General features: G+C 35.9%; 1 protein-coding gene across 3 annotated transcripts in view; it reads left to right on the forward strand.

Moving 5' to 3' along the window:
* The first annotated feature begins 894 nt into the window (after positions 1-894).
* Positions 895-25,532, forward strand: part of LOC111143508 (EF-hand calcium binding domain 7) — a 50,848-nt gene continuing 26,210 nt past the window's right edge. Inside the window, exons 1-6 of one of the 3 annotated variants that reach the window (XM_022497317.1) lie at positions 895-996; positions 3,308-3,495; positions 7,664-7,875; positions 8,511-8,597; positions 9,148-9,343; positions 9,770-9,891. In XM_022497317.1, coding sequence (XP_022353025.1) covers positions 3,309-3,495; positions 7,664-7,875; positions 8,511-8,597; positions 9,148-9,343; positions 9,770-9,891 — 804 coding nt within the window. In that variant the 5' untranslated portion in view covers positions 895-996; position 3,308. The remainder of the gene's footprint in view (positions 997-3,307; positions 3,496-7,663; positions 7,876-8,510; positions 8,598-9,147; positions 9,344-9,769; positions 9,892-25,532) is intronic. The other 2 variants (XR_002640331.1, XM_022497315.1) reach the window with 2 other exon arrangements.

Genomic DNA, 25,532 nt, shown 5'->3' on the forward strand with positions numbered 1-25,532 from the left:
AGTAGGGAGGATAGAAGGGGAGGCTAAAAGGGGATCTCATACCACTGAACGTCAATTATAGCAAGAACTGTCAATTACACACCCCAATAGAAGAGTGTCCACAGGGAAGAACCCTTAATTACAAGTCGCAATACGGAAAGACGTACACTGCACCTCCTACAAAATACAGACCATCCCTGCAACTCGGGCAAGGAGAAACCGTCAACTTGAACCTGAACTGACTGCCCTCCCACGTACTTTGGGTCAAAATGACCCTTCCCAACTTCTTCCTTCTTCGTACAATAACTCCTCGCCTTTGTTGGACTTCACCTATAGTTTAGCCATAGCTTGCACGCAGCGAATTGAAATGCTTTGTTATTCCCCAGTAAACCCATTTTTGCTAGTAAAAGAACAGGCTTTTTATTTTTAAGGACAACATAGTATCTACTCTTCTTGTTCACAAAGGGACCCAAGAAACAGCAATGGGGTGGGGAGAGCGGATACCTACGGCATTTCGACATTCAGGAAAGCACCACCGCGAGTTAAAAGGAACCGAGCCCCTTCTTCCTAAAGCAGAGACCCGTCGGAGGGAAACGCCGGAGTCTGAAAAGCGCGGGCCTGCGGGCGCCAGACGCGGTGTCACACGCAAGGTGGCCCGCTGGAAACCCCCCCCCCCCCCAAGGGATCCGAGTGTATAGGGGAAAGGGGAGGAGAGTCTTATTAAGGACCTAGGACCTCATCCACCCTGCCAGTGCACCACAGGACCCTCTCTCCGCTCTGGTCATTCCAGACCCCGACGGACGAGCGGCACAGCCGTCTCTGTCCTCTCTTGATTCACCTCCCTAGATTTCTACCCGGACTGTTTGGGGAGGTGCTCTGAATCTTATTTCCGGTGGGGGAGAGGCGCAGTTGCCATGGTAATTAAAGGAAAGGCCCAGGTCCGTAGGGCAGCGGTGAGAGGATCAGGAATCCGCGGAGAGAATTGGCGGCGCCTCCTCGCGTGCGAGCTGCAATTAGGTAGCAAACAGCTCGCTGTCTCTGTCTCTGCGCTGCGCCCTGCCTCGCTGTCCGGCTTTCTTTTCTCTCACCTGCTTCTTTTACTTCTCTGTCACACCAACGCTGGGTCCGTGTGCACCTCAAGTGTATATAAAACCGCAGCCGTGTCCTAGAGAAACCCCAAAACAGAGAGAGCTTGCCCGAGGTCGGCTGTGAACGGATTCCACCGTGCAGGGCTGGGGACTGGGCGGCTCTGTTTTCACTTGGCCCTTTAGAGAGGCCTTAGGCGCTTGTTAAAAACAAGTTTATTTTTCTTGCTATCGTGTGGCGGGTTATTTACGGAGCCGTTTTCTGCGCTGGGCTGTCTAGGCCCCTGTCTTGGTCTCGGGCTGGAGTTTTCAGTGAAGGCGGTTTCCAAGCCGAAGGGTTGCGGTGATAGATGTGTTGAAGCTTCCGTTTAGTCTCTCGTCACAACAAGGGAAAGAATAGAATTGTGGAACATTTCTGCTGTGGGATTTCCACGTGAGGGAGTCACCTTATTTGGAAAGCGTATTCGAGGACGACCCCCCCCAAAAAAAAATTAAAAAAAAAAAACCCTTAAATTTAAAAATGGCTTGCTGCGAAATGAACGTTCATTCTTCTTATCAGAACAGTTTCCGCACGCCCCCCCCCCACATTCGTGAGGAGATGCGTGCACGCATATGTGTTTAAAACTGATGCTTAATTATCGTGGTATCAATTTGCAGTAACCAGACTGTGACACCGCATCCCTATGGGGTCCTTCTAAATCTGGTGTAATATGAAAGTGTCAGGCAGGCAGTCTGTGTATTATAAATAGGGTACTTCATCCATGATAAGCGATTATTATCTTTCTTTCCCAAGTGTAAAAGACCTATATAACTCAAGAAGGTGCAAGTGATTTAGGCCTCCTGAGGAAGAATCCAATGAGTCCTGAAGGGGACCCTACCTGTGTCGTCTTATTGTTGAACTTGAAATATTCAATTTATTAGGTTGGAATGTATTTTTAGAAGTCAAAGCTGGGTAAAATGATGTTGGAAGCAGTTAGACCACCAGCACAATTTAGTGCCTCAGAGTAACTGTTGTACAAGAAGGCTTCATTCACATTAATAAAGAAGAAACTGTTATCAAAATGTACTGCCTCTTGTTACTGCTAGCTGGGTGACATCTCTGTCCCTCAATTTCCTTATCTGTAAAAGGGTCAAAAAGTACCTGACCGCTGTAATAAGGATAAATTAAGATGTATGATAATTCTTTAAGGCTTATGAGCCGAGGTGCTTTATAACCCCACAACATTATTAGTAAGGAATGCAGTAAAATCTCACAATAATGCTGTAAATGGGATCCAAAAAATTCAGTCATTCAAAAGGTTGGCCTGCATTACTGAGTTGTTGGTGAAGTGACCTTTTGCTCCTGCTGAGGGGATAGATGCCAACTGCTGATCACATTAAATCCAAAGTCTCATTATTGTGGAGTTTCACTCTTTCAGAGTTTATTTAGTATTTATTATGTGCAAGGCACTGTTCTGTATTCTTCACACGTATTATCATATTTAATCCTCTTGACAACCTTAAGAAAACTTAACTTACTGTCCTTTTTTTAAAGATTTTATTTATTTGAGAGAGAGAGAGCATGAGAGATAGAGTGAGCACAAGTGTGGGGAGGAAGGTCAGAGGGAGAAGCTGACTCCCCCACTGAGCAGGGAGGCTGGTGTGGGACTCTATCCCAGGACCCTGGGATCATGACCTGAGCAGCAGGAAACCACTAGCCAACCAAGCCACCCTGGTGCCCCAACTTACTGTCCTCTAAGAGTATTGTTGTGTGCTTTTCCTTTGCTCTATGATACTTATTTTGGTTTTTTTTTAGAGATTTTATTTATTTGACAATACTTATTTTGTTTTTGTATTACAGCTTTGCTTTGGGTTTATACTTTTGGCTTCATATATATATATATATATATATACACACACACACATATATATATGTTGAATCTCATATATAGTTTATTATATATATATATATATGTATATATATATATATATACACACACACACACATATATATATGTTGAATCTCATATATAGTTTATTTCTAAATATACACGTATATTTATATATATGTATGTACTGCCAAAAGCTTATTCTAATTTAGCATATAATAATACAACCAGATGCATATTATAGTTGTCTTTTCCCCCCCACATACAAAAACTTTAATGCATTGATTCCTCTTCCCCCCCCCATTTGAAAGGCAAGGTGACATTTGCATTTTAGGGGATTAACATTGACTAAAATATAAAATTATTTTCTAGTAGAATGGCCATCAGTCCAGGAAGAGATGCAGCTTTCTCCAGTCAGAAGTCAGCGCTTTCAGAGAGTCCTCGAACAAAGAAATTTCCACTAACCGAAGAAGAGCTATTTTATATGAATTGTAGAGCTGCCTACTTAACTGTTTTTAAAAGCAGCTTAGAAAACATTATTTCGAAAGAACAACTTTACTTGGGTAAATTTTTCTTTAAAATTTACATATTTTTCCTTATTTGTTGAAAGTTAATAGATCAGAAAGACAGGAGTAAGAATTACTTTGTTGGATCATCCCAGTTTCTTAGGGAAGCTTGAGGAACGGAACTACATTATGCTATTATACCATTTTATATATTTATATATTCTAGTAGCTTCAGAATAGAACATTCAATGTTTATACAAACTAGATTAGTATTTTTAAAGCGTCCATCAATTACTTGCTTAAAATATTTTTTTTTAAATTCTTATTTGGTACTTTAAGATTTATATAAGATTCTATATATATAAGATTTATATAAGATTTTTAAGAGTCTATAATAATAGAATTTAAAGCTTGTGGCATCTGAATCACTAGCCTGAATTTGAGCTACACTGGGAAAATGTAAAGAATATATAAAAACAGGTTGAATGATTATAAGTGATTATATATTCACATATATATATAGATTGATATCTATATATATATAGATTGATATCTATATATATGTGAATATATAATCACGATGACATAGATTGTGATTATATATTCACAAACTGAATACTCATGTCAGTTTCATCACAGCTAATAACTTCATGAATATAGAAACTGAGTTATTTTGCCAACTTTAGAAGTTGGGGTTTCCTTAAAGAAAAATTCTGACATATTTTTGCAATAATGTCTTAGGTTTGTACGCAGTAAGATCTCTATTTGAGGAAATCCATATTTGAAATATGAAAATTGAAAAGATTAAATTTACATTTTTATTATAAACTACAATTTTAGTTTTTTCTTTATTCTTATGAAAGTAGTGTGAAGTCATGAATCTCCTGTTTAAAAGTTTAACCTGTCTTTCATTATTATGGCATTTAGTTTGTGAATCTATATTACTATATGAGTAATATAGAATATATATTACTAGGTGAGTATATGAGTATTACTAAGGTGCTATCAGTTTTAGAGAATTATCTGGATAATTCAGTGTTTCTTCAGTTTATATACACTTTCGGTTTTATGGTGAAATTCTCTTTGTATCATAATAATGATTGAATTCAGATAATCTAGATTTTTAAAAAGTAGGGTAAATCAGTGATATCTTTCTTACTACTGTATCTTTCATCTATATCTTTCTGCCATTTATGCCTATAACATGTGCTTTGACATTCCATTTCAAGGTTGGACAGGACAGTACCATTTTCAAAGTTTTAGATTTCCTTTTTTTCCCCAACTTATAAATAATACAGGTATTATGGATTCATGTTAAAGCTTAAAGTAAACCCTGGCAAAAGATCAGTATTTTCATGTAAACCTTTAAACATTTACAGTTACATGTTTTTATTGTTATTAGACATAATAATGGACTCCAACTAATTCCAAAATTAGAAATTTAGTTACATTACTAATTACTAAGTTATACTTATTTCTTAGATATGAGAATGTCTGCTTACTGAGTACATGTTTAGGCATAATTAATTTTATTCTGAGAAAGTTGTTTTGTAATTAGTAGTACATTAAAAACCCGTTTTTGTTTTGTTTTTTTTAAAGAGGGGGAGGGACAGAGGGAGAGAGAATCTTAAGCAGGCTCCATGCCTACTGCAGAACCCAATGTGGGGCTTGATCTCACAACCCTGAGATCGTGACCTGAGCCAAAATCAAGACTTGGAGCTTAACTGACTGAGCCGTCCGGGTGCCCTCAAAAGCCATTTTGGTATTAAAGACAGCATCAAGTGTATGCTGACCTGCCACTTGTGGGAAAGTTACATACCCATTGTCTCAAAGCTGTACAAAAAATAGCATTTTCTTTCTTTTTTTTTTTAAAGATTATTTATTTTAAAGAGAGAGAGAGACAGACAGCGAGCACAAGTAGGGGGAGGGGCAGAAGGAAAGAATCTTTGAGCCTATTCCCCACTGAGTGCAGAGCCAACAAGGGGCTCCATTCCACAACCCATGACATCATGACCTGAGCTGAAACCAAGAATCAGACGCTTAATTGACTGAACCACCCAGGCACCCCTCTTTCTTTTTCCTTTCCTTTCCTTTCCTCTTCCTTCCTTCCTTCCTTCCTCTCTCTCCCTCTTTCTTTCTTTCTTTCTTTCTCTCCACCCCTCACTTGGGGCTTGAACTCATGACCCCAGATCAAGAGTTGTATGCTCCACTCACCAAGCTGGCTGAACACCCCAGCATTTTCTTTCACATGGACTTTTTACCTCAAATCACAACTTCATTTAGGTCCTACTTGTATTCTTACCTTTTAAAGGGTGGAGGTTGGCTGGGGATGGAATCCTAAAACACATGTACCTTTTCCCTGATTCTCTTAATAGATGAATTATGGAATTGTTCATTTATGTGCTAGGCAAATACTTATCTTTTGTTCATTCCTAGGGCAGCATGTAATCAGGGCTTTTGTCTACATCCAAAATAAGCCTTTGGAAGTTAAAAAAAATTACATTATCTCCACTGCTACAAATTCCCACAAAGCCTTCCTAGGTGCAAATTCTGTTGCCTTTAGGTGATTGTCTTGTTTCCTTTTCTCTGCCAAAGTTTTAGTTATCTAGGTATGCTGCACTGTCATAAGCTGGAGGATGGGAACGTTTCTCTTAGTCTGTGGACTTCTAATATGTTACTAACCTTAAATCATGACCACAGGTAGGAAGTCCACACCACACTTCAGATGTGGACTTCCTATTTAGATTAGAAACTTTAGCAACCAAAAAGTTTGAATCTCTGAAAAAAAACAAACAAACCACCCTGTATTATGCTTCTACACAGTGAATGTTCAATATAATGGACTCACAAATATCCGTATTTATCACTCTGCTCTAATTTCTATTTCCTTGAGGGTATTTTTAAAAATTATTTTATATATATTAGTCCTTATTCATCATATTGTGGACTATCCATATGATCATTTTTTAGTGCTAATTGACAGTGCCCAGATCTTGTGAAATCTCACCTAAGATAGTTAGAAATCCCCAATATAAGGCTTTCTAGTAGAAGTTGGTAGCAAAATTCAGGACAGTTATACCTTTAATTTTATTAATTCCATCTATAGTGCTTAGGAATCTTATCACTGGTTCATTTTAGATAGTATTAAGTCTTAATATGTAGAGATTTGTTTATGTACAAATTACCAGTTTACTTCTTTTAAACTGTACAAAATATAATTGTTTAGAACTATTATATTTCAGTGTGTATGACATACACAAATACAAAGCCTTTCTCACATTGTGATTTGTTACCTCACATTGATATAAGGGCATGCCTTTTAAAACAATAACATCTTATGAATAACTGGTTATAGGAGTATTTTTAAAGATTCTGGTTAAGAAAAGAGTAATTCAATCATTGCATCTCCATAATAGACTTTTCTCAAAGTATGTTGAGATTCTTGAGTTTTAGCAAGGCTATAACTGCAAATAGCTAAATTTTGTGCATGTATTTGACATCTGTGACATGATTAATATTTTTGAAACCCTAATATCTAGCAATGATGAACATTTTAGATATCATGCCTTATTGACAATAATTTTCTCAAATTAATGATTTCCTTATTTCATTAAAGTATTTGTTGGGGGGTGCCTGGGTGGCTCAGTGGGTTAAACCTCTGCCTTCGGCTCAGGTCATGATCTCAGGGTCCTGGGATCGAGCCCCACATCGGGTTCTCTGCTCAGTGGGGAGCCTGCTTCCCCCTCTCTCTCTGCCTGCCTCTCTGCCTACTTGTGATCTCTCTCTCTCTGTCAAATAAATAAATAAAATCTTTAAAAAAAAATTATTTGTTGGGCCAGAAAAGTAATAATTAATGCTTTTTGTGGTTATTCCTAGGTCCTCAAAACAATTAAATGGATGATTGTTATTTTATCTTTTCTTACCAGGCACTTTTACAAAGTAAATCATGTTATCAGTTAAACCATATAGGTTGAGAACCAACTGTCAGAACAGAAAAATATTTAATTCTGGTATTAATAGATCAAGAATCTGTAGCTGGTAACATATATATTTTTTCATTTTTGAAAGTCAAGCATACATTGATAATCACTAGATTATGAACCCCAAAGATATGTATGTACTTTTGTATAATATTATAATATAATATAATGATGGAAAGAAAAAATACATTCAGATACCAATCCCAAATGTTACTATAACAAATAACACTTGCTTTTTTGGACAGCTCTACAGCATGCAGGAAGAAATCCATCCCAAAAGACCATTAATAAGTATTGGACTCCTCAAACTGCCAAACTGAATTTTGATGATTTTTGCATAATTTTAAGGAAGGAGAAACCTACTTCAAAAGCAGAACTACTAAAATCATTTAAGCAATTAGATGTAAATGACGATGGCTCTATTTTACACACTGACCTTTATAAACTTCTAACAAAGGTAAGATTTGTGAAATAGTTTTGTAATATGCATTGCTGGCAAAACTATTTGGAATGTAGCTTTGGCTACCAAGGCCACATTAAAAATAATTATTTCATTGGCAGGTGAAATGCATCACATATATGTTGTTTATAAAGTACTTAAGGATCCTTCTGGATGAAAGGTGCTCTGTAAATAGAACATAAAGTATAAAATTGAACCCATGTTGCAATCCCTTGTGTTCCTTTGCAATTATTTGCTGCCCAGAATGTTTTGTAATTTGGGAATAGATTCATATGTGATAAGTAAAAAAGAAGCAAAGTATAAATGGGATTGGGAATCCATTCTGATTCTTGATATACCGTGAGAAACCATCATTATTCTAAATTCAGTGATAATATTATTACTGGTTTGATGATATATATTGTTGAAATTTAGTAAACTGAAGTTCATACTTCTACAAAATTTAGTAAAATTGTGAAATTTTATTTTATTGTTTCATTCTTGCTCAACATAATACTCATTCTGAGATTTATAATGAAACCATATAGTCAGACTGACTTATAGAAAAAATTAAAATGAATTTCCACTCTGCTCTTTCCCCCTCATAATAAAGTGATTGTCATGTTTCTTTAAAATAAATCTTGTTTTTTCAGAGAGGTGAAAAGATGACTCGTGAAGAAGTAAATGCCATAATAAGTTTGGCAGATGTAAATGCTGATGGCAAATTCGATTATATCAAGGTACATGAGATCATGTTAATGTAAATTTGTATACTGTGTAGGAGAAGAATTTTTAAAGGAGCATATCTTTTTAATACTGGCAATGACATACTTAATATGTTGTGTAAAAATTACACTTGAAATTTAATCTGAAGAGTATTGTAATCTGATGACTATATTAGAAATAATCAAGGTAAAATACATGCATGTACTCATAAAACATAGAGACTATCTTCAGGAATATACCTTTTCTGGGGTGGAAGAATCATAGAAATTATTTAGAACAAACTCAAGTCTACACATGTCTTATAAAAAAATAATAAATCACCTCTCTTTATGTAACATTTTATTTTCACTCAGAGTATGACCTCCTCATTGAATCATGGCTGCATTTCACTAGGTCACTTGGGGGTGGTCAATCTGATTTCAGGAAAATAAAATGACTAACCTAGTTCAATAGGAAATAAATACCATCTATCAGTCTATCTCTTGCCTACTAATGTGCATTTGCCTCCTCCCAAATGTATGATTGAATGTCTTACCCACTGGACTACTTTTTTATTTCCTATAGTTTTGTAAATTATACATGACAACCATTGAGCAATGTCTCAAAACTACTGTAGAAAAACTGGAGGTTGACAGTAAACTGAAGCGTCAGCAGTTTGGAAGCCACACTGAAGGATCCCCTGAAAGGGACCCATCACCAGTACCAAAACCATCGCCCAGAATCATAAGAAAAACTGATCAGGAAACATTCTCAAATAAAGGTATTTACTTTTGACACTAAGGATTTCTTGGTCAAGAATGAAGAGTCATATTCAGATAAATTTTTCTTCTAAGCTTATCAGTGATAAAACAAATGAGAAGCCAACTTTTGTTAGGTACTGTTTCTAGACTCAGCTGTAAAAATCTATTGAAGTAAAAATTTTATTGTAGAACTTAGCTTGGCTATGCTATATTATGTTAAAACTGAAATTTCAGGGTGAAGAGTGACATACTGAAATATAGAATCTTATTAGTAGCCTATATATTAGGGACCATTAAAGACAGATAAATATGAAATGTCTGACTTTATTTCAATAGGAAGAGCAAAGAGAAAGAAATTAATAGACATGCCTTTTATACTACACTGTATTTAGAAATAGACTTAGTATTGATAACTTTTCATGATGTGAGACTATTACTTGTTACAGGTGATACCAGGAGTTCTTTAATGGCAACAACTAGAAAGTTCAAAACATCTGTTTCCTTCACAATTATCATGGGTGTTAATAGTAACCGAAATTCAAAGTTAACTGAGCCAAACTCAATAAAGGTATTATATTTTATATTATTTATTTACTTTTTAAGATTTTATTTATTTATTTGAGAGAGAGCATGAGTGGGGGACAGGGGCAGAGGGACAACAGACTGCCTGCTGAGCAGGGAACCCTATGACGTGGGGTTGGATCCCAGGACCCTGAGCTCATGACCTGAGCCAAAGTCACCCAGCCAACTAAGCCACCCAGGTGCCCCAAAGGTATAGTATCTTAAATTAATAGGTAAGAATTTTTCTGAAAAAAAAAATTGACATTAAGTGTATATATAACTATTTGATGTCTACAGAGAACTAGTAAAGTTTGTGAAGTAATTTTCTGAGATTTTTCTGTGGATTACAGCATTTCTACCTATAGGCCAGTTTTAGTAATTTTTAAGTAAAAATGATGAATAAGAATATTATTAAGAGGTATTTAGTTTGAAAGAGATGACTTTTCAAGTTTTTTTGTTTTTTTTTTAAAGATTTTATTTATTTATTTGACAGACAGAGATCGCAGGTAGGCAGAGGCAGACAGAGAGAGAGAGGGAGAAGCAGGCTCCCCGTTGAGCAGAGAGCCCGATGCGGGGCTCGATCCCAGGACCCTGAGATCATGACCTGAGCCGAAGGCAGAGGCCCAACCCACTGAGCCACCCAGGCGCCCCGACTTTTCAAGTTTTTGAAGAATTGATTAGATATAAATACTTTGCCAAGCAAAGTATATTAAGCTATATATATATAACATATATATATAGCTATATATATATTTATAAAACTATATATATCTACTTTGCCAAGCAATTTTTAAATTTTGCTTAACAAATATTTTCCATAGGTATTCCTTATAAATAAATCATTCATTCAATATCAATTCCTGTGAGAGAAAGACAACAAAGTCACTTTGCTAAGTCAATATTTGTCGAGTGTTAATATTGATCTTCTTTCTTTGTTTTCCCTTTTTAGACTCAACCTTTACTAGTTTTCTTTCAACAGAAAATAATAGCTACAGAAATATAAAACATTAACTGGAAACTGCTAGGATACATTAAAAATGTGTACCTAGAGACCTTTGTAAAAGGGGGAAAAATGGTTATGACCACATACTACAACTGCTGTTAGAAAACTGAACTGATTGTTCTCAAGGGCTACATTTTTGTTTCAAATAACAACTCTGTATTTGTTATTGAACTCTGAAGTCCCTTATATCTTTAAATTGCTAGAGAGTGACATTTGTTCTATATTAAAATTTTAAAACATTATCTCCAAGGAATTTTGTCCAGACTGTTTAGGAATCTCTACACCCTAAGCAATTTGGTGTGCATGTCCAACATGTTCACACACAATATTTAGTGCTCCAGCAATATTATTTTCCACCAATGGAAGCTTCCTGTATTTTTAACTAAATTAAATGCTCATAAAATTAACTTAGTTAAGTGATTGTGGTTTACCTAATTCAAAACTATAAATAATTTTAACCAATATAGAGAAATATTAATATGGATTATATTAAAACCATAATAAGACTTTTTCTCAGTGTCATGCTCCTGTTAATGGGGCTCTTACCAATATAATTTCTTTTTGTTTTAACTAATAATTTCTTAATGTAGCTCAACTCAAAAAATATTCATTAAGAAGGTAATATATGCCAGCTATTTTGCTTAGTGTAAAATATGGGTATTATATTAAAAAATTAAAAATTTACTTGACTATTAATATTATACCAAGGTAGTACAGCATAGCATTTCATTTATTCACTCATTTATTTAACAAATATTTATTGAGTGGTAACTCTAGGCCAAGCACTGGTTTAGATACTGATTAAGGGCTTTGAATAGAGACAGGCCTATGCTTGAATTTTAGCTTTGTCACTTGTTAAGTTAGTCAGCAGCTCTTCTGAGTCTCAGTTTCCTTATCTATAAATTGAGAATAATTATATTTAGTGTATTTTTGAAAGATTTAAATAATCTCACATGTATTAAGCATTTAGCATGGTGCCAGAACATAGTAATCACTTAGATATTACTGTTACTAATATTATAGAACTAAGATATGACTGTAGGTATTTATATGGGAATGACATGATAAAAGTATAGTTTAAGAACACAAGCTGCTGGAGCACCTGGGTGGCTCAGTAGGTTAACCGTCTGCCTTTGACTCAGGTCATGATCCTGGGGTCCTGGGATCAAGCCCAAGGTCAGGGTCTCTGCTTAGCAGGAGAGTCTGCTTCTCCCTTTCCCTCTGTCCCTGCTCATGAGCACTCTTTCCCACTCACTCTTTCTCTCAAATAAATAAATTAAATCTTTAAAAAAAGAAAGAAAGAAAAAGAACTTATGTTACTGTTGTAAGTTATGTATGGAAACCTCAATTTAGGGAGACTATCTGAAAGGCTGAGAGAGATATCCAGATATAAAGTGACGACAGGTAGGCCTAGGTTAGTACCTGAAAAAAATAAGGAACAGATCTAACAGATAACGCCATAGTTAGTCTATAGGCCATAGTGATTGTGTAACAAAAGACAACTTATATTTTGCATCTAAGACATCAAGAGAAGAGAATGGTGCTGATGACAAGGAGGAATTAAATAAAAGATACTAGAAAAATTAATGATTAAAAGCAGATGGCATGGGCACCTAGGTGTCTCAGTCGGTTAAGCGTCTGTCTTCAGCTGAAGTCATGATCTCAGGGTGCTGGGATCAAGCGCTGAGTCAGGCTCCCTACTCATCGGGGATTCTGCTTCTCCCTCTCCCTCTCTCTCTGGCCCTGATTTGTGCTCTCTCTCTCAAATAAATAAATAAAATCTTTAAAAAAAAAAAAAAAGAAGAAGAAAATGGCATACTGTCAACTTCTAAATTCTGTGGCTTTCATGTAAGATTTAATGTGTTTTGGAAATACTTCATAGTCTTCATATTATTTACCCAGCTTTTAATTTTTTTTTTTTTAAGATTTTATGTGTTTATTTGACAGACAGCACAGGCAGGGGTAATGGGAGAGGGAAAGCAGGCTCCCCACTAAGCAGGGAACCTAATGGGCTCGATCCCAAATCCTGGGATCACTCCCTGAGCCTGAGGCAGACGCTTAACCGACTGAGCTACCCACATGCCCCTTACCTGACTTTTTATATCCTATTTCTGTTGTTGATACTTCCCACTATTGTTTACTATCTGATATTTCTTAGATGAGCTGAAATGACTTTCTTTTAATCTGTGAATTTTAAGATTCTATTTAGCAGGATTCAGTTGTTTGCATTTTACTTTGAAATTTTAAAGTAAATTTCATGAATTTTATAAGTATTTTCTGAGAAGTACTCATTATAAATATAGTTACTGTGTCATTTATTTTTTTAGTTAAAATTTTTAAAATTTATTTTTTAATTTAAATTCAGCTAACATATAGTGTATTATTAGCTTCAGAGGTAGAGTTCAGTGATTCATCAGTCTTACATAATACCTAGTTCTCATTACATCCCATGCCCTCCTTAATGTCTGTCACCCACTTACCCATCCCCCTACCCCTGCCCCAGCAATCCTCAGTTTGTTTCCTATGATTAAGTCTGTTAAGCTTTGTCTCCCTCTCTGATTTCATCTTGTTTTATTTTTCCCTTCCTTCCCCTATGCTTCTCTGTTTTGTTTCTTAAATTCAATACGAGTGAAATCCTATAATTGTCTTTCTCTGATTGACTTAGCATAAGTGTGATTTGTTTTAATTAAGATCAATAGATTAAGTTATTAGAAAAACTGTTAAATTAATTTTGTCTTCAAATACTTAAAATCTATTTGAACAAGTTTGGGTACCTTAATTTCTTTCTTTTTAAAAAAGATTTTATTTATTTATTTGACAGAGAAAGACACATTGAGAGAGGGAACATAAGCAGGGGTAGTGGGAGAGGGAGAAGCAGGCTTCCCATGGAGCAGGGAGCCCGATGCAGGGCTCAGTCCTAAGACCCTGGGATCATGACCCCAGGCAAAGGCAGACACAATGACTAAGACACGCCGGTGCACTGGGTACGTCAGTTTCATGTGTAGTGGAGGATTATGGAATTGGGACAGAGGAAGGTCTTATCAGAAGTTAGAAAATTGTTGAAATGGGGTATCCATGAATCATACGTTAAACTACAAATTCATACAATTGGTAAGGGACATGAATACAGGAGCAAAATAAGACCCTTTCGATAGATCACGTGTAGGTACTTTATCACTATTTTGTATTTAATCCTGAATCCTGCTCACTTAGGTTCTGTAATATGCAAGGAATGTTAGGAATTTTTCTTTGAGAGAGGAATAGCTTTGATTGCCAGACTTGACTAGAATTAGAGAAAGCCCAAACCATGAGTTGTAAACTCTAGAGATGCAATACTTCCTACATCCAGACTCCTAGAATGTTTTAAATATGTGTATGTGTATTGTATAAAACACATATGTTATATAACATATGCATATATTGGGTATGATATGTTATATAACATTTGTTTTATATATGTCTATATAACAATTCAAATACAAACATTCTAAAGTAGAGGTGGTTGTCTAAATTTTTATGAAGGCTCCAAATAATTAAATTCCTCATATTTTCAAAATGATGATCGATTCAGCTTGTCAGTTAGATAGCAATCTAAGTCTATGCTAGATCTACTGCTTAATAATTCTACCTCACCTAAAACTTTAATAATAATATAGAATTGTATGTCAAAACAAATTATATTCTCTATAGTGTTCCAAGAAAAATATCACTTTACTGATACATTTAGGTCTTTTGATAAGTAGAATTTTCAAGTTAACCATTTTTAATTTGTGCTTCTTTTCAGCATTTCCTTATACATTGTGAATGAAAATAAGTAAAATTTGTATATGACAAATAAATTCAGTTCTTTTTCCTTTTATTTGAATTTACCTGAATTGGTAGAATATAGCACCACCTTATGCCCTGTGTAAGAATTACAAGCTACTATTTTATTTCTGCTATTTATTTCTACTATTTTATTTCTGTTAAAAACTCTATCACCAGAATTTCTTACACTGTTATTCTAAAACTTTTTCTAAAAACTCAACCTCCTTCCATTTTTCTTATAATACTCAAACTGTCAACTTAATCTATAATCCTCTCAAATTGATTTATTTGAATGAGCCAGCCACTTTATCCATACTTTTTTCTTTTAATTCATAACATTTTCGTCTAGGTTCTAGAGGAAAAGCTTTGTGTGATTGGAAGTCTATTTGGTTTTTTGTTTGTTTGTTTATTTTTTAAGATTTTATTTATTTGTTTGACAGGCAGAGATCACAAGTAGGCAGAGAGGCAGGCAGAGAGAGAGGGGGAAGCAGGCTCCCTGCTGAGCAGAAAGCCTGATTCCGGGCTTGATCCCAGGACCCTGAGATCATGACCTGAGCCGAAGGCAGAGGCTTAACCCACTGAGCCACTCAGGTGCCCCTGGAAGTCTAAAAAGAAATTTAGGTTAAATAAGCACTTTTTAAAAAATAACTCTGGCAGATCTTAAGAATTTGAATTTGAATGCTTCCTTTTAAGCAGGAGAGCTACAAATTCTCCTTACTAATGTCATTATTTAGTATTAAAAATAACCTGATTGTTACATTGAAGTTTGTTTGATATAAATAATGTGGCATTTGTCTCTCTGTTTATAATAGCTATTGTTCCATCATTTTCCAGCCTTATTAACCATGTATTGTAGTATCTAGGTTGGCTATCTTTCCAAGGAAAACTATAAATTCCCTTCCTATACTTTTTCTAAAACTGGAATTTAAGAAAGACCTCCAATGATAATGCTTAACTCACTCCCCAGCTAAAGGCATCTCCTATCGGCCCATGGCACTGCCCCCAGGAAGTACAATAAGCATATGGAAAAATTCTTCCATCTTTGAGTTTCTCAAATGTCACATGCCATGGTCACTACCAGCTTACCAGGCAAAGTGCAATATGGGCATACCTCGTTTTATTGTGATTCACTTTATTGTGCCTCACAGATAGTGCATTCTTTTTAAGTTTTTATTCATTCATTTAAGTAATCTTTATATCGAACATGGGACTCAAATTCATGACCCGAAGATTTAGAGTTACACACTCCTCTGAGCCAGTCAGGCTACCCTGCATTTTTTTTTTAATTGAAGGTTTGTGGCAACCCTATATCAAGCAAGTCTGTTGGTGCCATTTTTTCAACAGCATTTGCTCACTGTGTCTCTATGTCACATTTTCGTAATTCTCAGTATTTTAAACTTTTTATTATTATTATATTTGTTATAGTTATCTGTGATCAGTGATTATGACTTGCTGAAAGTTTAAATGATGGTTAGTATTTTTTAGCAATAAAGTATCTTATAATTAAGGTGTGTACATTGTTTTTTAGACATAATGCTAATTATGTCTAAAATTGCACACTTAATAAACGATAGTATAGTGTAAACATAACTAACTTTTCTATGCACTGGGAAACCAAAAAATTTGTTTGACTTGCTTTATTGTGATACTCATTTATTGTGGTGGCCTGGAACCAAACCAGCAATATCTCTGAGGTACACCTCTATTTTTAGTTTGTTTAAATACTTTATGAACTATGGAGGAGGAGGCTGCAACACCCGTGATTAAATACAAATTTTCCAGCCACTAGAATCTGCATTTCTTTTTAAGATTTTATTGATATATTTGAGAGAGAGAGAGAGATTACGAGCAGGGGGTAGGGTAGAGGGAGAAGCAGGCTCCCCACGGAGCAGGGAGCCTGACGGGACTCCATCCCAGGACCCTGGGATTATGACCTGAGTCGAAGGCAGATGCTTAACGACTGAGCCACCCAGGTGCCCAAAATCTGCATTTTTCGATAAGGAACCCAAATAATTGTTTATCCTTTTTTAAAAAGTATTTTATTTATTTATTTATTTGAGGGAGAGTGCGAGAGAGGGAGAGAGAGATAGAGAGGGAGAGCATGAGCAGGGGGAGAGGGAGGAGTAGAGGGAAAAGCAGACTCTCCGATGATTAGGGAGCCCCATGCAGGGCTTGATGCCAGGACCCTGGGGATCATGACCTGAGCCAAAGGCAGATGCTTAACCAACTGAGCCACCCAGGTGCCCCTAATTTTATCTTAACACTGTAATATATGGGTAATTCCAAATAATAATGCTTTCTCATACTTTATTAGTAATTTCGTAACAAGAGCTTTTTCTTTTCAACATGAGCTTTCTTTAAATACCAGATTTTGAAAAAATCATGGCAGATACTTAAATGAGGAAAAAGAACAGAATTTTGAATATAGCTGGTAGTTTGGAAAGAGAGCAAGGAGACCTACCTAAGTCCATCTCTGGTTCTGCAATCAAGGAGAATTGTGACAAATACATTTCTTTATTTTTCAGACTTTCCTCAATCAAAGAGAAGTCTGGACTGGATTGCTTTTTATACTTCTACCTTAAATATTTTATAATTCTAAACTAGTATCCCTTACCATTCCATATGGGTGACTATAAACATACTCGTAAAATATTTTAGATGAAATTCCATTTGATAATGCTATAGTCAAAATTGATTTGAAAGGAAAACATGTTTTCTATTTGATGTCAGAATCTTAATTCAAACTGTCTCAAATGGTAATTTGTCTAAATACTGTGTGATTATATCTTTCCTTTCTTCTATGTAACAATTGTCATCTTCCAGGGTCATGTTAATTATACCTTGCCCAATTGGCTTTGAAGTAATGTCAGCATCTGTTGTTAGTCCTTGATATATTCCCATCCAAGGGATGTACAGGGAGGCTGAATGAAAATCTGTATATACTCTTACTCACCATTAATAGTTGAACTTGAACTTTTGGCTCAAGCCCCTGTTTGAGCCTCATTGAGTTATAAAAAATTTTGAATTAGTACCCAGAGTATATTTTGTTTTGGAAATATGATCTAATGGTAGAAGCATTGATCCAAAATTCTTAGGCTGTAGACCTAATATTTCTACAAACTCCTTGTAAAATTCAGATTCTATATAACCTCTGGGTACCTTGATTTCTCTGTTTATTAAAATGACTAATTTATATCTACCCCTTACTGCCTCATAGGGATGTTGTTGAAATATCATATATAATGACTCATTTCTGTCATGGGCAATATACTTACAAAGATGAATTCCAATAATTTAAGGTCACATTTTAATTTTTCAGAATTAAAAATACACATATCTTTTATACCCCAAAGGTGTAGCAGTGCTTGTGATCAATGACTGATTAGAAGCTTGAGTAACAGCTCAGCAGTAATGGTAATTTCTTAAAATTCAGTTTAAGAAGAAATCTCCAGGGGCACCTGGGTGGCTCAGTGGGTTAAAGCCTCTGCCTTCGGCTCAGGTCATGGTCTCAGGGTCCTGGGATCGAGCCCTGAATCGAGTTCTCTCTGCTCAGCAGGGAGCCTGCTTCCCCCTCTCTCTCTGCCTGCCTCTCTACTTGTGATCTCTCTCTGTCAAGTAAATAAATAAAATCTTAAAAAAAAAAAAAGAAGAAATCTCCAAAGAAAAGATGAGTATAAAAATGGAAAACTTACATAAGTTGAAAAGTAACCAAAACTAAAATAAAATGAAACAGAGAAAATACATACATCAAAGCTTACAAAGGGCAGTCAACATCTAAACAGTCAAAATAATTTATTAAAATATGTAACAAAAATATCAAGTCTGTAATAGACCTATGAAAATAGAGGGTGAATAGGCAGTTGATACAAAAGGAGACAAAAATAATAAGCACATCAGGAAAAGTCCAATCTTGCTAGTAATCAGAGAAATTCAAATTAATGCAAAAGTTGGTACAATACCACTTTATTATATCATTTTATTGCATAAATATAAATTGACACAAAATTGATATAATACCGTATACAAAAATATGTGGAATACTATAATGAATATTTTATGGACCCACACCTTGCTTAAGAAATCATTCCCCACCATCACCCAGTTGTTTTTTTTTTTTTTTTTAAGATTATTTATTTATTTATTATTTTGAGATACAGCATGACCTGAGAGAGGTATAGAAGGAGAAGGAGGGCGCCTGGGTGGCTCAGTGGGTTAAGCCGCTGCCTTCGGCTCAGGTCATGATCTCAGGGTCCTGGGATCGAGTCCCGCGTCGGGCTCTCTGCTCAGCAGGAAGCCTGCTTCCCTCTCTCTCTCTCTCTCTGCCTGCCTCTCTGTCTACTTGTGATCTCTCTCTGTCAAATAAATAAATAAAATCTTTAAAAAAAAAAAAAAAAAAAAAGAAGGAGAAGGAGAGAGAATCTCCTGCAGACTCCCCACTGAGCATGCAGCCCAATGCCATGCTCCATCCCAGGACCCCTGAGATCATGACCTAAGCCTAAAACAGGAGTCAAATGCTTAACTGACTGAGATACCCAGGTGCCCCCCACCATCCAGTTTTTTTTAATGATAACACTACTGACCAAGTTATGGTAGTGGCAGAATTATTACACTATACATTGTTGGTGGTATTGTAAAATTGGATCACTGTTTTACAAAGCAATATAGTAACACATGTCATTAGCCTTAAAAGTATGCATACTTTTGGCCTAGGAGTTCTTTTGAAGGATATTATTCATGAAAGGAAAAGCATTTAGACAAATAGCCTTCATTTTATTATTATTTATACTGATGAGAAATTAGAAATGACCTCGATATCCAACATTTTAGAAATAAGTAATGATACTCCAATTCAATGGATTAATTATAGAACCAGTCAAATTTTAAAAAACTGTTACTTAGCAAAATGTTTTTTCTCATTATGGCAAAATATACATAACATAAAATTTACCGGGCGCCTGGGTGGCTCAGTGGGTTAAAGCCTCTGCCTTCGGCTCAGGTCATGATCCCAGGGTCCTGGGATCGAGCCCCACATCGGGCTCTCTGCTCAGCAGGGAGCCTGCTCCCCCCCCACCCCGCCTGCTCTCTGCCTACTTGTGATCTCTGTCTGTCAAATAAATAAATAAAATCTTTTAAAAAAAACATAAAATTTACCATTTTAACCATTTTTAAATGTGTGATTCTGTGCAGTAAGTACATTCACATTGTTATGCAACCATCACTACTATCCATATCTAGAACTTTTTCATCATCCCCAGCTGAATCTCTTTACCTATAAAACAATAACTCCCCATTTCCTCCTCTTTCCACTCTTGGCAAATACTGTTCTACTTTCTGTCTCTGAATTTAACTAATCTGGATACCTCATATAATTAGAATCATACAATATTTGTCCTTTTGTGTCTGGCTTACTTATTGTCTTCATGGTTTATCCATGTGCAGCATATGTTAGAATTTTATTCCCTTTTAAGGCACAAGAATATTCCATTGTATGTGTATTCCACATTTTGTTTATCCATTCATTCATCAGTAGACACTTGGATTCTTTTCACCATTCAGCTCTTGTGAATAATGCTGCTATGAAGACGGTTGTACAAATATCTGTTTGATACACATCCACAAATGGAATTGCTGGGTCATGTAGTAATTTCATGTTTAATTTTTGGGGGAACTGACAGTCTTTTCCACAATGGCTTCATATTTTACATTCCTACCAGCAACGAACAAGATTTCCAATTTCTCCACATCTTTATCAGCCCTTCTTATTTTCTGGTTTGGGTTTCTTTTCTTTTCTTTTTTTTTAAATAGCTATCCTATTTGGTATGAAGTGGTAGCTCATTGTGGTTCTGATTTGCATTTCCCTAATGATATGTTGAGCATCTTTTCATGTGCTTATTAGCCATCTGTTATCTTCTTCAGAGAAATGTGTATTCAAGTCTTATGACCATTTTTTAATCGAGTTTTTTGGGGTTTTGTTGTTGTGTTATAAGAGTTTTTAATATATTCTGGATATTAATCCATTTTCAGGTGTATGATTGCAGATATTTTCTCTCATTCTGTGGGCTGCTTTTTCACTGTGTTGATACATTTTCTTCAAGCTCTGTTTTTAATACACATAATATATCTTTTGTTTAAAAGTAAAAATTAGTGCCTTATAGATGGCACATCTCTATACTGAAATATGAATAGATTTTAAGTGTAGGTACTCAATTTTCATATTGAAATTAAATATGGACTTAAAGGAATCAATGTAACCACTATGTAAGTTAAAAAATAGAATATTATCAGCACCCCAGGAACCCTTGCTCTACCCAATTTTGTCCTGGTTCCTCCCTGTCTTCATCTCCTACTTCATTTCCTTCATTCTCCTAGTTCATTCTAGCCATTCTAGTCACATTGCTGTTCTTCTAACACCAGGCACACTCTTACCTCAGAGCTTCTGATAGAGTATTCCCTCTATGTGGAATGCTTTGCTACCCACCATTCCTTTAGCTCATAAAAATATTGGTCACATGATCCCGGTTGACATAAGTGGATAATTATCACAGATTATAGTACTAAGTAAGCTCTTGGAACACTGAAAAAATAAAATAAATTTTAAAAAATCCCATATGATTCAAATTGAAAAAAAAAATCCATTAAAAAAAAAAGTAATATAGCACTCTTCACCCATCCCTTCCACCAGCCCTACATCCACAAAGTTTACTCCCTTGCCTTCTGTGCAGCAAAAATGTCTGCCCTTTCTATAGTCACAGCACATTGTTTTGGTGTCATATCCAAGAGTTGCCAAATCCAATGCCATGAAGCTTTTCTACTATGTTTTCTTCTTAGAATTTTATAGTTTTAGTACTTACATTTAGGTCTTTGATCCATTTTGTGTTAATTTTTGTTAATGGTGTAAGGAATTCAAATTAATTATTTTGCACTTGGATATCCAGGATTCCCAGCTTCATTTGTTGGCCAGATTGTCCTTACTCCCATTGAATGGTCTGAACATCTTTTTATTTTTTTTCCTTAAGATTTTATTTATTTGGGACGCCTAGGTGGCTCAGTTGGTTAAGCCACTGCCTTCAGCTCAGGCCATGATCCCAGAGTCCTGGGATCCAGTCCCGTGTGGGGCTTCTTGCTCAGCGGGGAGCTTGCTTCTCTCTCTACCTCTGCCTGCCACTCTGTCTGCTTGTGCTCTCTCTCTCTCTCTTTCTGACAAAAAAATAAACAAATAAAATCTTAAAAAAAGAAAGATTTTAATTTCGAGGCAGAGCATACGGGCAAGTGAGGGAGAGGTAAAGGGTAAGGGAGTGAGACAAGCAGACTCTGAGCAAAGCGTGGAGCCTGACCATGACCTGAGCCAAAACCAAGAGTGTGGGGCTTAACCAGCTGAGCCACCCAGGTGCCTCTGGTCTTAGAATCTTTGTTGAAAACTACTGATCATGCATGTAAGAGTTTATTTCTGGTCTATCTATGTATTCCATTGGTCTATATATTTGTCTTTATGCCACTATCACACTGTTTTGATTATGTAGCTTTGAAGTGAATTTTTAAATTGGGACATGTAAGTTCTCTAACTTTGTTCTTATTTTTCAGTAGCAAATATTTTGGATTAACATTAAATAATAATAACAATAAAATAATGTTAATTAGAATATAAAAAGTAAGTTTTTATGTAAGGCCAATCTTAGGAAGGATTACATAGAATCAAACTAGGATGATAGAATTATGCAGATTTTTCCCCTATTTCTAAACTTCCAATTTTATATGTATTTTGGTGCTATGAATATACATATTAATAACATAAAATATGAAAATATAAATTATGGAAATAATTATCATTTATATAATAGAAAAATGATATATAAATACATGTTAGGATTATTTAGCCTTGAAAAAAGTGGGTGTGGGCTCCAAAACTGCTAGAACTTGTACAGGAATTCAGTAAAGTGTCAGGATATAAATCAATGCACAGAAATCAGTTGCATTTCTATACAGCAACAGCAAGACAGAAGAAAGAGAAATTAAGGAGTCAATCCCATTTACATTTGCACCCCAAACCATAAGATACCTAGGAATAAACCTAACCAAAGAGGCAAAGAATCTATACTCAGAAAACTATAAAGTACTCATGAAAGAAATTGAGGAAGACACAAAGAAATGAAAAAATGTTCCATGCTCATGGATTGGAAGAACAAATATTGTGAAAATGTCTATACTACCTAAACCAATCTACACATTTAATGCAATCCCTATCAAAATCCCATCCATTTTTTTCAAAGAAATGGAACAAATAATCCTAAAATTTATATAGAACCAGAAAAGACCTCGAATAGCCAAAGGAATATTGAAAAAGAAAGCCAGAGTTGGTGGCATCACAATTCCAGACTTCAAGCTCTATTACAAAGCTGTCATCATCAAGGCAGTATGGTACTGGCACAAAAACAGACACATAGATCAATGGAACAGAATAGAGACCCCAGAAATAGACCCTCAACTCTATGGTCAACTAAATTCAACAAAGCAGGAAGTAATGTCCAATGGAAAAAAGACAGTCTCTTCAGCAAATGGTGTTGGGAAAATTGGACAGCCACATGCAGAAAAATGAAACTGGACCATTTCCTTACACCACACACAAAAATAGACTCAAAATGGATGAAAGACCTCAATGTGATACAGGAATTCATCAAAATTCTTGAGAAAAACATAGGCAGCAACCTCTTTGACCTCAGCCACAGCAACTTCTTCCTAGAAACATTGCCAAAGGCAAGGGAAGCAAGGGCAAAAATGAACTATTGGGACTTCATCAAGATCAAAAGCTTTTGCACAAGAAAGAATATAGTCAACAAAACCAAAAGACAACTGAGAGAATGGGAGAAGATATTCACAAATGACATATCAGATAAAGGGCTAGTGTCCAAAATATATAAAGAACTTAGCAAACTCAACAACCAAAGAACAAATAATCCAATCAAGAAATGGGCAGAGGACATGAACAGACATTTCTGCAAAGAAGACATCCAGATGGCCAACAGACACATGAAAAAATGCTCCACGTCACTCGGCATCAGGGAGATACAAATCAAAACCACAATGAGATACCACCTCACACCAGTCAGAATGGCTCAAATTAACAAGTCAGGAAATGACAGATGCTGGCGAGGATGCGGAGAAAGGGGAACCCTCCTACACTGTTGGTGGGAATGCAAGCTGGTGCAACCATTCTGGAAAATAGCATGGAGGTTCCTCAAAAAGCTGAAAATAGAGCTACCCTATGACCCAGCAGTTGCACTACTGGGTATTTACCCTAAAGATACAAACGTAATGATCCGAAGGGACACGTGCTTCCGAATGTTTATAGCAGCAATGTCCACAATAGCCAAACTATGGAAAGAACCTTGATGTCCATCAACAGATGAATGGATAAAGAAGATGTGGTATCAATGGAATACTATGCAGCCATCAAAAGAAATGAAATCTTGCCATTTGCGACGACGTGGATGGAACTAGAGGGTATTATGCTTAGCAAAATATGTCAATCAGAAAAAGACAACTATCATGTGATCTCCCTGATAGGAGGAAACGGAGATGCAACGTGGGGGGTTTGGGGGGTAAGAATAAATGAAACAAGATGGGATCGGGAGGGAGACAAACCATAAGAGACTTTTAACCTCAGAAAACAAACTGAGGGTTGCTGGGGGGGGGGGTCGGGAGAGGGTGGTGTGGTTATGGACATTGGGGAGGGTATATGCTATGGTGAGTGCTGTGAAATGTGTAAACCTGGCGATTCACAGACCCATACCCCTGGGGATAAAAATACATTATATGTTTATTAAAAAATTTAAAAATTAATTTTAAAAAAAAGTGGGTGTGGGGCGCTTGGGTGGCTCAGTCTTTAAGCGTCTGCCTTCAGCTCAATGTAATTTATCTTTGTTCTCCCCTTTTTAGTGCCATAGTAGGTAATTCTATAATCAATTACTAGTGTTTTTTATATATTGTATATAGCTAATGCATATGGTTTCAGTAGCTTTCTTAATATGATTAAAGTCTTGGGCTTATTATTTAAATATCCTTCCAGATAATTTTCAAATCCTTTTTTATAAAGTCATTTCAAAACCTTGTAAATATGTTTTACATTATAGGTAGACAAGCCTATAATGATAAATTGAAGGGTATTTTTGTACACATTTATGGCAATGACACAATTTCTCATATCTTCAATGGAGAATTTTTTACTTTTTGCATATGGCGTCATCTTCCAGTTTTATTTAATTCTAGTTGAGAGCTCCTGGAGCTTTTGGTTTCAACCAGAAGGGATTTGGCTAACCAGAATAGCAGAAATGATCACATAGAACATTTTCTCAAAATTGATGTTTATGAGCATTTTATTATATCTGTAAAACTTATTCAGTATTGTTTTGGTTACCTGGACTTGTACAGGTAATTTTGGTTGTCATATACTTTAACTTTTAAATACAAAGTCATCACTTTTCCTTTCAACATCAGTTTTAGTGGTCCTTAATCATTTTTACCATGTTCCAAGCACTAATCCTGCCCTAATTATCATGGCAGCATTTTTTAAAAGATTTATTTATTTATTTGAGAGAGAGAGCGAGTGAGAGAGCACATGAGTGGTGGGAGGGGCAGAGGGAAAGAATCCTCAAGCAGATACCCTGCCGAGCGCAGAGCCTGACTCATTATGGGAAGTGGGGAGGGTCCTTGATCCCGTAACCCATGAGATCATGACCTGAGCCAAAACCAAGACCTGGAGGGACACTCAACCAGCTGAGCCACCTAGGTGCCGCTGTTGCACCATTTTTATTTATTACGCTGTTTCAGTACTTCCCTCACTC

This window comes from Enhydra lutris, unplaced genomic scaffold, assembly GCF_002288905.1.
Source record: "Enhydra lutris kenyoni isolate GAN:26980312 unplaced genomic scaffold, ASM228890v2 scaffoldscaffold9, whole genome shotgun sequence".
Taxonomy (NCBI): Eukaryota; Metazoa; Chordata; class Mammalia; order Carnivora; family Mustelidae; genus Enhydra; species Enhydra lutris.